The sequence below is a fragment of the Ceratotherium simum genome, chromosome 3 (assembly GCF_057802395.1).
Source record: "Ceratotherium simum simum isolate JZ-2026a chromosome 3, ASM5780239v1, whole genome shotgun sequence".
Classification (NCBI taxonomy): domain Eukaryota; kingdom Metazoa; phylum Chordata; class Mammalia; order Perissodactyla; family Rhinocerotidae; genus Ceratotherium; species Ceratotherium simum.
This window is the reverse complement of record NC_141902.1, coordinates 22984189-23000913: the sequence shown is the minus strand read 5'-3', so window position 1 is coordinate 23000913 and position 16725 is coordinate 22984189. Positions and strand designations below refer to the sequence as shown.

Genomic DNA, 16725 nt, shown 5'->3' with positions numbered 1-16725 from the left:
GTGAAGACCAGCTTCTCCAGCAGGATGTCAGGACCCTCGAGTTACCCGTGGTCCTGGGGTGAGCTCTGTCCAGGCCCCCTGCCTGGACAGAGCTGTCCCTTAGCCCCTGGAACACTCTGAATCTTTTCCCTAGGGGGTTGCCTCTAAGCCTGCTGTCGCCTTCCTTGAGCAGTGTGGGACTGTTTCTTACCATTGCCTTTGTTCTGCTTCCCATGATGGCTGGTAGCCCCGAGCTGTCTGTAGGGGATTTTTTTCTTGGGAGAGGGGGACGTGGAGGTGATGATACCGCCTAGTACTGCAGGATGGACCTGTAGGGGAGGGGAGGGGCAGATAAAGGAACCCCTCAGGCATTGGGTGGGTAAGGTTGAAGCCCACACGTTTTAGGGAGTGACCCACACCTCCTTAGAACTTTGTATTTCGCAGGGCTCTGTCACATTCCACATCTCACTTCAGCACCAAGACTCTTAAGCAGGCAGGATGTAGATTACTTTCCTTTGAAACATGAAGAACCAGGTACAGAAAAATTATGTAATTTACCTGAGGACAAAAAGCTAGTGACAAAGCCAGGAGGCTCTCTGATGGGGAGGATTCTGGTTAATTTACTTTTTAAAAAGAAATTTGCATGGCTTATAATTTGTTAAAAAATCACACAGTGCAAATTTTAGAGGAGTAGAGTCTGGGATTTTGGTTGGGGCGGGTCCACTATTATAACCAGCCAGATCCTTCTTATCTGGACAGTCTTTTACAAATGACCTATTTCCCAAATAACGTTGAGTTTCCTTGGACATCATAAATAATAACACCATGACAACTATGGGAAAACAGTATGCTGACACCTTGGTTTTCCTGCGGCCTTCTTTCCTTATTTTAGCTGAATGCATAAAGATGCTTCCAGAAAAGTTGTTTTATCCCGATTTACACTTTAGTGAAAAATTAGTCATTTCCTTTTTTCTCTTAGGGCTAGTTTCGCTCTAAGCCCAGGTTCCATCTGTGGAGTCAATGGTTCTCTTTAAGTTACTCTCAATTTAAGTTGTGTGAGAATAGTTTGAGTAGCAGCATCCTTGGAATCACGCTAATACATCTGTAGACATAACTTGAACTTCTTCTTTAAAGAGGAGTATGGGGGCCGGCCCTGTGGCTTGGTAGTTAAGTGCGCGCGCTGCAATGCTGGCGGCCCGGGTTCGGATCCCGGGTGCGCATTGAGGCACCACTTCTCTGTCCATCCTGGGGCCGAGTCCCACATACAGCAACTAGAAGGGTGTGCAGCTATGACATACAACTATCTACTGGGGCTTTGGGGGCAAAAAATAAAAATAAAATAAATAAAGAGGAGTATGAATTACTGCCCAAAGGACACGTCAGATAATCTCCCAGGCTATAAAACCACTCACTTCCGTTCCCATAGTTGATGACACAGACACTGAGGCCAATTTCTCTTACTCTTCTCTGTTGTGAATTTAGTCTTTTTGGGAATTTCCTCCAGAAAATGGCCACCACTGGGTGCCTTTAGGCCAGGAACCTCTCCTTTATCCCAGAGCTGGGATATATGAAAGGTCAAGGGATCTATGTCCCCGAGCCATAAAAATGGCCAGGGAGGCCTGGATAATGTCTGTGCATGTGACCTGTGCCAACATGGGTTTAAGAAAACCATTCTTCTGGCCAGCAGCACAGTCTGGCAGGCACGCAAGCCTGTGAGGTATACCACTTTATTTTGGATCCAGCCGAGAGAAGTAGCTCACATACAGTGGAGCCCTCATGTGCCAGGCAGGGGGCTAATGGCTTTGCATTCGTTATTTCATTTAATCCTTATTTTAACCTGCGAGGTAGATAACCACTCCCATTTTAAAGCTAAGAAAACAGGCACAGAGACAGTAACTTGCCCGAGGCCACCCACCTAGTAAGAGGAGCTGGATCTGGAGGCAGGGCAGGACTCCTGGGGCCCGGTCTCGTTAACCACAGTGCAACACGGCCTCCAGGAAACTACCACAAGAGGGCACCCTGCTCACGTCCACTCCAGTTAAAGCTGTGGTGTTTTGTTTTTCCGCCTGGGAGTGTGGGGTGGGGCACAGTTCGTGCATTCTTTTTTCCCAGTTTCTTTCTGTCCAAATACTGAGGCTCCTTCAGTATTGGAAAGTTTCAGATGGATGTAAATTACAGTGACCACCAGTGTCGGTCACTGTAATTTCATGCCTAAAAAAGTAAAACTCCCTGAAGGAAGCCACCGTACTGTGAATAAAAAAGCACATTCAGTAGTAGGAACCAGATCCTCCTTCCTGGGGCAGTAAGAGAAAGGATTGGTTTTAAGGAAAACTAACAGAAAGTTCTAGGCTTCAATCTCCAAGGATGTGGTATTATAATTAGAGCATTTGGTGCACATGGTCAGAGCATATAACAGGAATGTTCTTTAGAAATTGTGACTCAGCCATGTTTTAGATTTCAGGGTAAAGCTGAGAATTCATGGGCTCATTTTTCTTCTTTCCACTTCATCTGACAAATAATCTGAGTGGCAAAGCAATTGGGAAACATTGTCATAGGACAATGGCTCATACCTAATGTTGACGAGTGACACCTGGGCCTTGCAGGACTGGAGATTCCTGTCCAGCCTCTGACACATGGAAGTATGGATGTGGGACGGGGCCAGGCCCCATCTAAACAGGCATCCTTGAGCCGGCTGAGCACACGAAGACAGGAAACGATGTATGTATGTTCTGTAAAAAATCTTCACTCCGTCAGAGAGAATCAACGGCGTTTAAAATGTCTAATAGACAAAATGTGAGAGCAGTGACAACACACCTCAGCAGCTGCTCAGAATCTCTCAGGTCTGTCCATCAGTTCCTGTGGACTGAGGGAGGCAAGGGAGCTTTGCCTCAACAGCCCACGTCCAGCAGAGCCCAGTGCTGGGGCCACGGAAGCAGGCCCAACCCCTGAAGACCTGTGATGCCCAGGACCATGACTCATCGGCAGAAAGAAGAAAATGTGGCAGAAAACTTTAGGGGGGAGAGGAGAGTGGGAAGTGAAGATATGATTCAGGACATCCTGAGGCTCCAGACGAGGCTCAAGGGATAAAATATAACCGGGGTCAAGGCAGAAGGCTACACTATAGCAGTCATCAAGCTTAAATGCTCATTATATTTAATTTCCTTGACAGCTTTAATTTGCTGGTTTAAATCTAGTAAGTATCTGGGGAAGCCAGAGGCCCCACCATCCGGGGCCTGCTGGAGTCATTTTTTTTTTTTTTTTTTCTTTGCAAAAGACAAGATGGCCAGGGACTCCAAGAAGGCAAAGTTGGGAGTAAAATGCGAGCCTTGCTAATAGCTCCCAAGTGACTGACACACAGCCAGGATGGAGCAACTGCCCTCAGCCACTGTAACCAGCGCTTCAGGCGTGGGCAATACTTTAGGACGGGAAGCTGAAGCAAGATTAAGAAGGATCGAGAAGCAAGGTGAAGGCCATGGAGGTGAGAAAGGTGATGGCTCCAAAGGCTGGGCTGGAGATATAAATGAGGATCCATTTTGTGTCAGGCTGACCCTGGCTGTACAAAATCTTTTTATATGTAATTTCTGGATTTTCAAAAAGCAAACCAAAAGAAACTCCACGTTTTGCACTGTCTTGTTGAGAGAGTAGTTAGCACATTCACATTTAGAGAAGCGAGCCGTGCCTGTGGGTCGGATGGGCTCTTTTCCAGGTCTCAAGTCTTGGCATTTCTCGGTCTCTATAACGGTCCACCTGACGCTCTTTCCAGTTAGCTGACCTCTGGAAATGCTGTCACCTGCCTAGCCATGACCAGAAGGGCAAGAAGGTGTCATGAAGTGATTTCAGGGGCAGCTAGGAGCACAGATCAGCTCCTTTCTTGACGCCAGCTATGTGCACACGCACGTGAACCTACAACCTGACCAGCTCCCACCAGGCTTGCCAGCGCCAGGGGAGGGGACACAGAACAGCATTAACAGGAAAGAAGACTCAAATATTTGCATTTCCATTTCGAAATTTATTTCTGGCATTTTTTCCTCTTCTTCTTCTATCCCCCCCCTTACCCTCAATCTGCTTATTCAGGCAGACGATGATCATGATATCAATAGTTTTGCCTAAGCATGTTCTCATTGACGGCCAGAGGAAGGCACCACTGATTTTTTTAAAAAACATTTATCATCTTAATCCTCCCGTAAAATTTGAGAGTTGGTTGTGGTATAATTGCTAATAAAAGTTATATTAAGAAAAAAGATCATCTTTACAAGGCAATCAGTTTATAATTAGTTCATAAGAACTCGTGCCTTGAAATACATAATTAAGGCTGGGTCTTCATCTAGGCAAACCATGTCTCTATCCTTCTTCTCTGAAAAGGCGAGACTGCAGTGTTCCCTTCCACCTGCCGTCCTCCCAGCAAGGATTTCAAAGTCCTGCCTGCTTTGCTGAGTGTCCATGCCAACCCAGAGGTGCCAGTGATACTACAGTTGTCACCTAGGTCACTTCCCTTGAAAACAAATGGGGTGATGCGAGAAGTTGCGTTTGCTTTCTACAAAAATAAATCTACATAATTTGATCAAGTGGTCTTTCCAATTTCACAGGACATAAAACTAGTCTGCTGAATAAGGGTACACACTGTAATAAGCACTCGAGTTGAGCACATCATTAATATCAGCAGAGAGGTAACTATTAATTGGCTTAATTGCTTTGCCCAAGAGAAGAAAAAATATTAACTCTTGCTGGATAGAATCTCATTTTCTAAATTAAGCTTAGCTCCTTAATCTTTTTTACATTTCAAGATTTTCCATTAGAACGTATATCATAATGCTATGAAGCTTGATCGTAATACTGATCCTCGTTCTTAGATCTCCTGTAGGCACACAAAATCTTCCAATTAGCACGTAAAGTGTGATGATGCCTACCTATTTGAGAGTTTTATAGATTTCACAAATAACTGAGAGAAACAAACTTCCATCACAGAGTTAAAATATTTAATGACAAAATTAGAGTTTGCTGTAATAGCGAATCATAGAGCGGGTATTACTTGTCTCTGAAAGAAACGAAAATTATCTTTGACATTTTAGAGAACTTCCAAAGAATTGATAACTGTACAACAGATATCAGCAGTGTCACAATTCTAAAAATTAAAAGCGAAACCTATCTCTTATTTAGGGCATTCTGTAAATATTTTTACATAAATGCACAACTTTTGCTAGCCACAAAAGTAGTATTAAGACAGATTTCACTATAATTTTAAGTCTAACACATCATCTTTATCTTTTCAGAGCTTAAAAAAGGTTAACTACTGATCTTGTTAGATTTTACAAATACATTAATATGAAACATTAACCTGAATAACTGTATACTTCTTGTACACAGATATCTAATAATACTAGTGAAGAATACTACAGCTATGTTCCAGGAAGAAGTGGAAACACTGGGAAGTTGCTTTTCTTTATGCGTCATCAATTCAAGAAGTCCTTCACAGAAATACAGTACCCCAAAAACTCCAGAAATGAAACAGAGACTGTTTTCTAGCAAGCCATTGAATTGGTCCCAAATGAATTGGTCCCAATAATGTGAGTCATTTTAGCAATTTTCTCTAGGTTACATTGTATAATCTTTTGTACTGCAGCACCTTCTACAAAAGGATAGCAAAGAACTTCACGTGTGTCATCACAGGCTCCTCTGCAAGAGGTCAGGAGGTAGAGGGACAGGGATTGCTGTTATAGCCTCTCTGTAGGGTGGAGGCCTAGGCAGGACTTTGACACAGGGAGGTCAAGGGCATGACCACGGCCTGGAAGCAAATCAACAGAAGAAGCTAATAAAGATTCAGATAGGCATTTTTCTAATCCAGGCTATTTCCAATGAGACTTAAGGCTGAAAAGATAAACCGAGACTGAGGAAAGAGACTAAGATGTGGAATACTTACATTTATGAAGCATAACTATCACAATTCCACCAGGGAGGAGGAATCTCCAATTTCACAGCATGCTATGACCTCATCCTCTGCTACTTTAGAAGCAGCTTTGCAAACACTTGTTAGATAGTTGGCAACAAGTTTTATTTTCGAGTTTGGCCAATTGTCAGGGGCTCTTCGATTGACCTTTTCAATTATTTATACCAATTACCTATCTCTGAAGCTAGAATCCAATTTGGGAAGATGAATATCTCTGTATGTGTGTGTGTTTTATGAACCGAGGGCTGCAAACAAAACTTATTTGGAGTGATATATTGGGCTTTTCTTAGAAATTATAAATGCTTCTAATGGTACTCACTGGATAGCAAGTTCTTTGCTTCTTTAAACTTTTTAAAAACCAAAAGTACAAAATATTATAGTAAACTTATATAGTTTACCATATAAGTTTTACAGAGAGTTTTCTTGAAGTGGATCATCTACCTAAGAGGATTCAGAAATTTGTCTCCAGCAAATCCCATCCCTTTGACACATGTTGCCTACGACAATTTTTTTTTCCAATAGCCCAACTTTCTACCTCCCTGGGAATGTTTCATCAGGAGAACTTAAGCTATTTAAATCAGCATAAATAATCCAATAGTCATCTTATGCTGCTGTGTAGGAGGCTACAATACACGAGGACTCGGTCAGCTCAATGGATAGGGAGGAACAGAAAGGGGTCCTGAAGATTCAGGCAGCTTAGAAATCAATGCACTGCAGCGTGGGGCTGAGGAGGTGTCTGGGATGTGCGGCTTGCCTCCTTGTGTCATGATGACAAAGCACAGCTTCTATGTTTAGCATTTTACCCCTCTGAGAAACAAATCTCCCCGACTCTAAAGCCAGTACTCTCTTGAGTAATACAAAATCAGGAGGTATGTGAACCAACTTGATTCAATCTGACTGCAATGTCAAGGATTCATGACTGTGCTGTCTCATGTCAGACTTGGCAAAATGCAATTGCCATGAAATGCAATTTGTCAAGAAACTCACACTTTAAATTACATTAAATAAATAGACAGCAATAACATCAAAACCTCCAAAAATCAGATACCAAGAAACTGAAGGCCATTTCTGAGGGACACTGTGAGAGTGTCTCTAAAACAGCATGACTTTGTAAAAAGAAAAGAAAAAAGGTTTTAAATGTAGTATCTTTTCGTGTTATCATTTACACAGACCTTTATCTGGACAAATCAATTATTGATTAAAATCCAAGCTCTTTTCAATCCAGCTACATAATTTGCCACAACAAAAGAAAGAAACATCCACGAATGCATTGAGGCTTTTAAATAGGCTTCTCTTTAGGTCTTTAATCTCAAATTTTTATCCTTCATATGATAATTCCAAATAATCAGCCTGGAAGCAAGGAGCAGGAAGTATTTAAACTGTAGCTCAGAAAGTAGATTTCTATCTGTGATTCTGATTTGTTCTTTTGAATGCTGGTGATGGCTCATGCAAAAGATTACTAAATAAAAAGCAAAATCTAAGATGGCTGTTTCCCCTGATAAATCCAATTGTTTTCCATAATACAGACTTATGTCTCAGGATAGAGGATCTTAACCTTCAAATTAAGAGTAGCTAGGAGACGGAGAAGCCAATCACTGCTTGACTTTTATTTCCATCCAGGAACAATAACATCTGATATCACCATATTAAAATGTCTTCCTGCTTAATATCAGGGAACAAAATACATGTTGTAGTTTAGACTCAGCTCAGTATATCATTTGGTCCAAAAAAGGGAAAACACAAACACACACATACACAGAGTGGAAAAAAATGAAGCTGATGCTATGCGGCATGTCTTAGCAAGATCATTAGGGAAATGTATAAACACATCTTCTCTTTCATCTTAACATCCATAAAGGAAAAACAAAAAAAAACCTAAATGTCCATATATTGGAAAAAAAGAAGCAAGTGGAGGTCCGGAATTCTTGTAAAAACCGCTGAACAAGCTCTTCCATTTCTCTTAAGAGGGTCACCAGGAGAGGCAGTTTCTCAACATTTGTGCTTCATGGCAAGCTAAGGAGAGAGAGGGATGAGAAGAGTCCAATGTTATTAGCAGTGGGGAGAATCCACTGTGTTGCCCCTTTCCCACATTCACCATGAGAGCAGCACCAAGATTCAACTGGCTGTGGCAGAGCCCCATTACTAGGACACCTAGTAGATGTGCGACATTTTCCCACATAGTTCACTGAGCTCTACATTCGCATGTGGTGTTCCTTCATTCCGCTGAAGGAACAAATGGAAAACCCAAAGCCCAGGCAGAATGAGTGACCTACCCTGGGAACAGAGGTGAGTAGAACAAAGGCCTCTGGGCTCCCGGGTTACCAGTTACCCAGGAAAAACAACACTCCTCAAAGGTAAGTATTTACTGACATCTCATAAATTATTACAAATCAACTACAATAATCCACTCAATATCCAACCTGGACATTCAACCAAGTCCAAGGCACTCCATGACACTGTGGTAATGACATGGGCTGAACAACAGACCAAATCTAGACCTTGACTGACAACCCCTCCCACTGGTATCTGAGAAATGTGGTTTACTGAAATGTTAGATCTGTATAAATGGGAAGACTAAATACCGTTCAATCATTCCCAAGCCCAGATGGAGCCCATGATGACATATTAAAGAAATGCATACAAGTATAAAACATAAAATTAAATCTGATTTTGCTTTTCTTAGCCAGATCCTTTCCAAGGGTCCCATACACTGATGTGAACCAGAAGGGAGACTGAGGCTAAATTGCAATTCCTTAAGTGTCCAGAGTCCGATATTAGGAATTAATCCCTGAGGCTGGGGCTGGGAGTGGCGGGGTAGGGGCCAGGGTTCTGCAATTCTGAACGTTTCTGAGCAAACAGCAGGAGATTCTCTGCAGGCAACGACTGTAGAAAGCCCTGTCATCTGCATCATGACTAGGTTCTCGGCCCTCGAAGAATTAGCAAGGGATCTCCCTGATTCCACCCAGTAGCATTCTGCGTCATCCTGGAAGATGTTGATGATCCATTTCTCTAGCGTAACCCAGGGCAATCCTAGTCTCCTCTTCCTCTTCTTGATGTCTTCAACAAAGAAGTTATAACCCTGGGGCCACCTCAGCTAGGGAACCTGCAAGACCAGCACTAATATCTCTCTCATAGCTGGTGCCCCTGGGCCAGGTCAGCATGTGATGGAGAGGGGACCTGCGGACCTAGCCCTTGTGTTGCTAAATTTACCTCTGCTTGGGGAACCTCAGGTGAAAGAGCTCCCGTCTCAGCCTAAGTGGAGACCTCCACAGACCTGCAGTGCTGATGCCAACAGTTAGTCAGCTGTCAGACAGTGTTTGTGAAGCCCTGAGTATGCTCAGGCTCCCCGGCTAAGTGCTGTGGGTTTTTGCCAAGAAGGATGGAGGTGGCTATTAACTCCTGACCTCGGGGCGTTTATAGTCCAGGAAACACAGTGGGTGGAAATGGCAGAGCCAGGGCTTTCCCTCAATTGGTCCCACTCCCTGGCTACACTTTGAGCCCTCTGCTGTGTGGCCTCCACTTCTTGCTGTGTGTCTAGTTTTTATACATTATTTAGCAACATGGATCACTCAAATCAACACAGAGCTGTTAAGTGTTGTGCGTAATGAATACCAACCATAAATATTTGATCAGTGCTGCTGTCCTGTTATTCACTAAGCTGTTAACCTTCAACTAATGGGCTTGTGCCAATTCACCCACAGTCATTAATCTTCTGCTGCGACCGTGCTGCTGTTCACATCAGGCCCTGATTACCACTACGGCGTGTCTAGAAGGGCGTTAAGGGAGCCCCAGCAAGGTGGGGCGTGGCCAGCTCAGCTCCGCAGAAATACAACTGGATCGTACATTTTGCTATTGGAGTATTTTTGCAGAAAGTGGCATCATTTCCATGCTACCTAGTTTTTTTTTTTTTTAATTCCCTGGAAGTTAGGAGCTTTAGAATACAGAAGGCAGGGTGCTGTTGCTGCTGCAAATGTTCTGTGTGAGCTTGAACTCTCAAGTCACAACTGCTCTGTACCTCAGTTTCCTCCTGTCTATAAATAGCGTCTCTAACTCAGATGCTGATGGATCAATTTAGAGGTCAGGGTCCTTTAGAAGAGGAGTTTAAAATTTCCTTTTGATATTGGGGGAGATCAAGATTTGGCCACCCTGAAATATATCTCTTTACCTCGATTGTTTTCTCTGAGGGACATTTGACCTCCCCCACTAACTGCCTAAAGAATTTGACATGGTGGCTCCTTTCTGGAACAGATCTTCTATCATGATGGCTGTAAAGATAATGTAGGATAGAGGTTACAGTAGAAAAGGCACCAAGCCTCTTTTATCAAAAACTCTGTCTCTCCCTGACCACATTATCTATAGATGACCCTGAAAAGAATTGTCTTCCTGCCCTCTGAAGTCCCAGACCACTACCCACACCCAACACATTCCTTGCCTTTAGCTGCAATACTTAAGCAAGCAGCTTAGACAGAGGGACGAGTTGCTTATTTCTGAGTTTCTCCCATGTATACATGTTATTAAACTTGGTATTATTTTCTCCTGCTAACCTGTCTTGTTAATGATTTGGCCAGCCATAAGAACCTTAAGGAAAAGGGCAGAGGGAGATTCTCCCTCTTCCCCCGACAGTATCTTTTGTTTTCTTAGTATCTCATAGAAAGCTTTCTCTTTCCAAGCTGTGTAAATCACTCCATTAAATAATAATAACAATAATAAATCATTACTTATACTGGGAGGATTCTTTAAAAGGCATGGACTCTTGAGGGCCCTTCTGGCTCAGAGACCCAAAGGGAACAGAGACTGTAGTAGGGACAGAGGCAGCCACCCCCTGCCAGTGAGAGAAATGCCACTGACCACTCCCTCCCCCACAAACGTGGGCTCGTGAAAACAGGGCAGTTCACAGTTCCTTTCTGCGGGAGATGTCCTCTGAGGTTGCCTAGGTGTGGGCACCGCCCTCGCCTGCTGACTCACCACCCGTGGCAGGCATCAAGGAGCTGCACACAGTGCCATGTCATGCTTTTTGGGGCAGGGGAAAGTAAGCAGGCCTGCTCCATGGCTGAGCTGCACTTTTTCTAAGGCCTGAGACTGTGCCAAGCCCACAGCTCAGGAAGGAACCACACTTCCTTAGGCCACGATGAGCGGAGCTGGGGGAAAGGGGATGCAGAAGAATTTTCCATCTGTTAAGCAGGAGACAAGCACGGGCGTACCCTGATGACAGGGTCACGAAAAGGCGATCCACTTACTAATGTACCTGGGTCATTGCAGGAGTCCTGGGAAAAGCTAGAAAGCCAGAGATCCTTTTCTACTGCAGTCTAGAAAGGCGTGCTGCACTCTCCAGCTGGGGTTGCGTGCCCTTATTCAACAGGGAGCACAGATGAACTGTCACCTGGAATTGCCATTCTCTGCTCAGGGCTCTAATATGTGCACTGTGTCTCCACTTGTGGACACAGCCCATTCTTTACGAGTCAACACAGCCACGTGTGTCTGGGGGCAGGGGGAGTGGAAGGCCTGAGTTCCATCTCTGAACTCTTTCCTCCCCAGCAGGTCTGGTGGGGGCTTGGCCAGTGAAATGACATTTTCACCGTCAGCCTATGTCAGTGCGTTCAAATCAAGTCTGAGTCCCTGGGAAAATAGCCACACCTTGTCTAAAGAGGTCAATGCCCTCGTTAGGAATCCCGCCAATGCCGGTGATTCATAAGCACACAACCCAGTTTCAGAAAACTGCACATCTGGCTATAACAGTTTCTCTCTCACGCTCCCTCAAACACACTAACAGACACTAGCAGCCCCCCACCCTCCCTCTCCCCTTAGAACACCCATAGGAGGGGCAACCAAAACAAGTAAGTGCAGACTGTGAACACAGGTAACTGGGTGGCACTCATCTCCCAGTGGTCAAAGCCAGAGGCCCCTTTGCCTTTGGTGGCCTAATCAGGTTCAGTCCTGACAGGCCCCGAGGGCTGCTCTGTGTTTAGAAAGTATCAGCTTTTAGCAGGAGGCCCTCCCCACCCACTTTGGAGGGCACAAGATCTTCATCTCCAATCCCTCCCCATCCCTACATTGGGATCCTCAATCACATTTCTCCAGCTCCCTACAGTGCTCATTACGTGACCAAATAGGTCAGGTTCAGCTGAAACCATCTTTACAGAAATAATTATAACTCATATTAATTTAGATTGATACATGCCAGGAATTGTGCTAAAAGATTTATACGTTTGAATGCATTCAATTCTCTCAACATCCTAGGAGACAGGTACTATTATTAATAAGTCCAATTTTACTGATGAGGAAACTGGGGCTTAGAGAAATTAAGCTCTCACCCAAGGTCACTGAGATGGTGAGTGAAACACAAGATGTTCACAACCATCCTACGCTGCCTTCCCAACTACTCAGCAAACTTGGCCACAATATCAGGGAAACAGGGTGAGCAGGGCCAAGAATTCGGCCATCTGGTTAGGTTATCAAACCCAGTGTTTGGACAACCCCTCTGCGGGGGCCGCCTACGTGGATGACCTCCATGTACCGTCTGCTCCAGTAGGAAGAGCGATTTCACAGACTTCCTTGGTAACCTGGTTCATGGTATAATCATTAACCTAAACTCTTGTTTTAGCAGAATTTTATCAGTGCACTATTGATTGCTTTATTCTGTGTGGTAAGGCATGAAAGAGAATTGCCTGGACTATCATCACCCTTCCCAGACTGGAAGACAATTAAAAATTATTCCCTTTAGTCTTCTCTTTCCCAAATCAGCACTTTAAATGTTTCCCCAGACTTCCCGTGTCCATCCCCCACTTAAATCACGAAAACTGTTGTTGTTATAAATGAAGCTGGGGCTGGAATCCTAGCACGACCATCTTATCATTATCTCTGTATCACGAAGGCTGGAGAAGGGGCGTAGGAAGAGGGGAACCTTAAATCTGAGCTTGCTCCTTCTGACAGTAGCAACAAGCTGAGGGTCTGGCCTCCAGCAGGGCTGCCTGCATTTTCAGACAGATCTGGCCAATTCTCATCCAGGGAACCTCAAATGGGTCCCCAAGGCAGCAGTGCAGTAAGACGCTGTCATGATAGAGAATTGATGACACAATGATACAGGTCTGTGCAAAGGGGATGCAGGAAGAGAAGGCAGGAAGCATCCATTCAGAATTGAATCACAGTCTAGCCTGAGCCTGGGGCTCTGCGAGAGGGCAGCTCGGCTCAGCTGGGGAGATTTTTCTCGCTACTTTTCAGGCTGTCGTTCTTGTTTCTTTAGCAGAAGTGGGGTTTTCTGTTGAAGCAAATTATTTTTTCCCCCAAAGGTCACCTGAAAAGTGTATCTGAAGGGCCAGATCATGAGTCTGAGACGCCAACAGTTATCAGCAGAAGTTGTTTCTGGAAACCTAAATCCAAATCACTAGCCAGAAAAGAACTGCCCTTTGATCTGAAGCATAAGAACAGTAATAAATCCTCTTTATCACCTGACCACCAGGGCCTCTCTTTCCCTTGGTTTGTGACTGCCGTAGATAGCTGGCTGCCAATAAAAACTCCCCTTTCCCCTTCTGAAAGGCGCATTCTTAGCAAGTGTGTGAAGGTGTGTGAGTGTTCCCACGGTCGCGCGGGAAACACTTTTCTCTGGGTTCAGAGGCAGGAGGGGACCTTGCAGGCAGCTCTGCACTGTCAGGCCAGCCTCAGAGGCCCACAGCCCTGCAGAGGGGAAACCAGCCCTGAGGTGTGCTGTGCCCTGGACTAGAGCTTGCTCTTCACACGGTGAAGAGAGAAGAAGGATGCTAAGCTTGTGACCAGAAGAGACAGCAAGGAAAAGTAAGCAGGAACAGCCCAAAGTCCTCTTTCAAGTATTGGCCAAGGGAGGAGGGATATTCTGAGATCTGACCTCTTCCCCCGCCCCCATTCTGTTCCCTGAAACTTGAGCCCTAAACTTCTGGGCAAGAATTAAAGATGGTTCACGTTTCCCAAAGATCCAAGGTCAGAGAAGGGGATGAAGACATCACAGAGGAGATAACTGAAGAAACAGGTACAAGAAGAAATCCTCATGATTCTGGCCCTTCCTAAGTGGCAGATGGAAATTGTATAAAGGGGGGAAAAAGGCTTGATTTTTGTATCTGTCATTATGGGAAGCATACTGAAATAAAGCTTCTTGGCACTGAAGCTCCCTGACAGCGCAGAGCTGAGACCTCTGCCCTTCTGCAGAACTCACCTTGTGTGCAGTTTCCGCAAACTGCTGGGCGCTGTTCTTCATGTCTTCCGTCTTCTCCTCTGCTCGGCCTAACCGCTCTCCACGCTCATTCAAGGCCTGGCTTGCCTTCTGTACGGCACTGGTCACACTATCGGCCGCTGAATGGAGGATGCTGTTTCCTGAAGAAGGACATCAAGAGCATCAGAAGCTGGCTCGGCTGACCCACAGTGACAGACCCCTGCCGGGGTGAGCACCCTATAAGAGCAAGGCAGGTCATACTAGAGAAAGGCTTCAAATGCAGGAAACAAGTCAACATTTCTTCTGATTTGATCTGACTGACTCCCTTGTAGGGAGAACCCCCATTGACTGCCAGACCCGGGCAAATACTTCTCTCACACCCCCATCCCCAACACACCACTCATTTCCACTCTACTGGCATTCTGTTTGGTGAGGCTCAAAAGGACCAGATCCATCTGGATTTAGGACTTGGCTTGCAGGAGTAAATGGAAATCCTGACAAGTTCAGAGAATTAGGCAAGTTCAGTGAGACGTATCTGGATGTTTTGTGCATTTCCTCTTGACCCAGAGTTTAGGTGAATAACCACAGGAAAACTGAAGGCACAGAACTTTCCCAGTATAATGCTCTATATTCCTTTCAACTCTTCCCTTCCATTTTATCCCTTCATTCTTAAATGTATGGTGCCACGTAAGAAGCTCTGACTCAGTCTCGAAGTTCAGAGTATATGTGTCACCCTTGAATACTGAGCCATGGCCTGGTTGGTTGGGCCTCCTTGCCTCTGATCTCCAGTATACGAAATCTGGGGCCTCAGTACCACACTTAGCCAGCAGGTAGAAAACAGAGACAGAAACCAGCCCTAGAAGAAACTTAGACTCGCAGATTCACAAGTGATGATACTGAGAAAGTTGAAAACCATCATATTTCAACAGTTTACGCATCTCTGACATCCCAATTGCCAGGACTGGGAAACAGAATTCAGCAGTGAAGAAATAGCAGATCCATAACCCACCGAGAACAGGCAACTTGCAAAATGACAACCAAAGGAAATTTATAGCTGTATTTTGTTAACACTGAGTGGAAGATATTTAATGGCATTTTGTGTAATAGCTTTATGTCTTTGAATAAGTTTATTACATCACTTCACTTTGTACCTGGGATGGATATATCTAGCCACAGACAGCTTTTAATAGAAATCTAATTTCCACTGGTCTCAGCTGCAAATTTCTCCTCTGTGGGAACAGTCTGTGGTTTGTGGCAAAGGTTTTCAGGCAGAGAAAGTGCCTGGCCCAGAGGAAGCACTTTGTAAATTGTTTTCCATTTTTCTTCTTTAGGGGTGGATTTCAAGGGCTCCCACCATGCACTAAGGGAAGGAGTATGGGGTTAACTTAGTATCACTCAGTTGCGTCAAGCACTACAGGAGCCAAGACAAACCAGCACTGATTAACAGGGACCAGAGGAGATGAGGCTGTGGAGAAATCTGGCTGAATGCGAGGGTTGGAACGGAAGGTCTAGGTCTTCAGAACAGATTTAGGAGGAGAAAGCCTGGTCTCGCTTTGCTTTCACATCATACTCATGACTATGATGATAACCTACCACCACTGCCTAACATTTGACTAGCATTTTGCAATCATAAAGCACCTTCATAAATATTATCTCATTTGATTGTCACAGAATTCTACTAAGAAGACTGAGACTAGCTGAAGTTATGTGGCTTGCACAAGGTCATATCACCAGGGAAGTGACATGGCAAGCACTGGAACCTGGCTTTCCAATGACTTTTCCTTATTCTGTACCTTCCTCTTTGCAGACATGGTGTCAGTCGTGGGAAGCAGTTACTGTGACAGAATTGTGAGCAGACTAGCCTAGATAGGTTTTGACAGGTTATTTCCCAAGGTCACGCCTGACTGTTTCTGTCCTCAAGGTATTCCTGTTGGTAAATGAGGAGTTATTGCCCATGCACTGCAAGTCAAGTGTTCTCAAGAATGAAGAGGCCAATGGGATGGAATGGGAAGATGGAGAAGGGACTGGAAGGTGCAGAGGAGTGGGGGGAGGGCACAAGAAAATCTCCTCCATTTTCTGCTTCCTTCTACATACCCACAGCATAGCCACCAGAGGCTAGGGAAAAGACAAAATGGGGCAGGGAGTCTGCAACCTCACAGGAACCTCAGCCGGGAACAGCTGCCTTTAAAGCAAAGAGATTTTAGAATTGGCTACCAACAAATTAAGAGAGCATATAACCTGGACTTGTCTTTTCCCATTGGAACTGACTCTCATGACCTCAAAGTTGGACACATCTGTGTTTCTCAAATGAACCTGCTCTGCATACGCCATATTGCTCTCCTGTCGTGACTTCCTTAATCTTGTATATGATGTCAGGTAACGCTGCACCCTGTTTTACATGATACCGTTTAACCAAGAGTCGTTATAACTAAAAGAGAACAAAATGTTATAACTAAAAGAGAGAACCAAATGCTGTCACTATTCAAAGATGACACTGCTGACCTCTATCAGTAGAAAATCACCTTCAGTTATTTCCAGGTGTGAGGATGGATTTGAATAAATCTCATTGCCTCAGTTGGAATGCCCTCTCCTGGTTTCAGTTCTATCCATATTTCAGGCCCAA

General features: G+C 44.6%; 1 protein-coding gene across 2 annotated transcripts in view; it reads right to left on the bottom strand.

The window, feature by feature from the left end:
• Nucleotides 1-4938: 4938 nt before the first annotated feature.
• The window catches only part of STXBP6 (syntaxin binding protein 6), a 235926-nt gene continuing 224139 nt past the window's right edge, over nt 4939-16725 (bottom strand). For both annotated transcript variants that reach the window (XM_004421154.3, XM_087423180.1), the window contains exons 5-6: nt 14106-14263; nt 4939-7936 (exon numbers count right to left, since the gene is read on the bottom strand). In XM_004421154.3, coding sequence (XP_004421211.1) covers nt 7913-7936; nt 14106-14263 — 182 coding nt within the window. In that variant the 3' untranslated portion in view covers nt 4939-7912. The remainder of the gene's footprint in view (nt 7937-14105; nt 14264-16725) is intronic.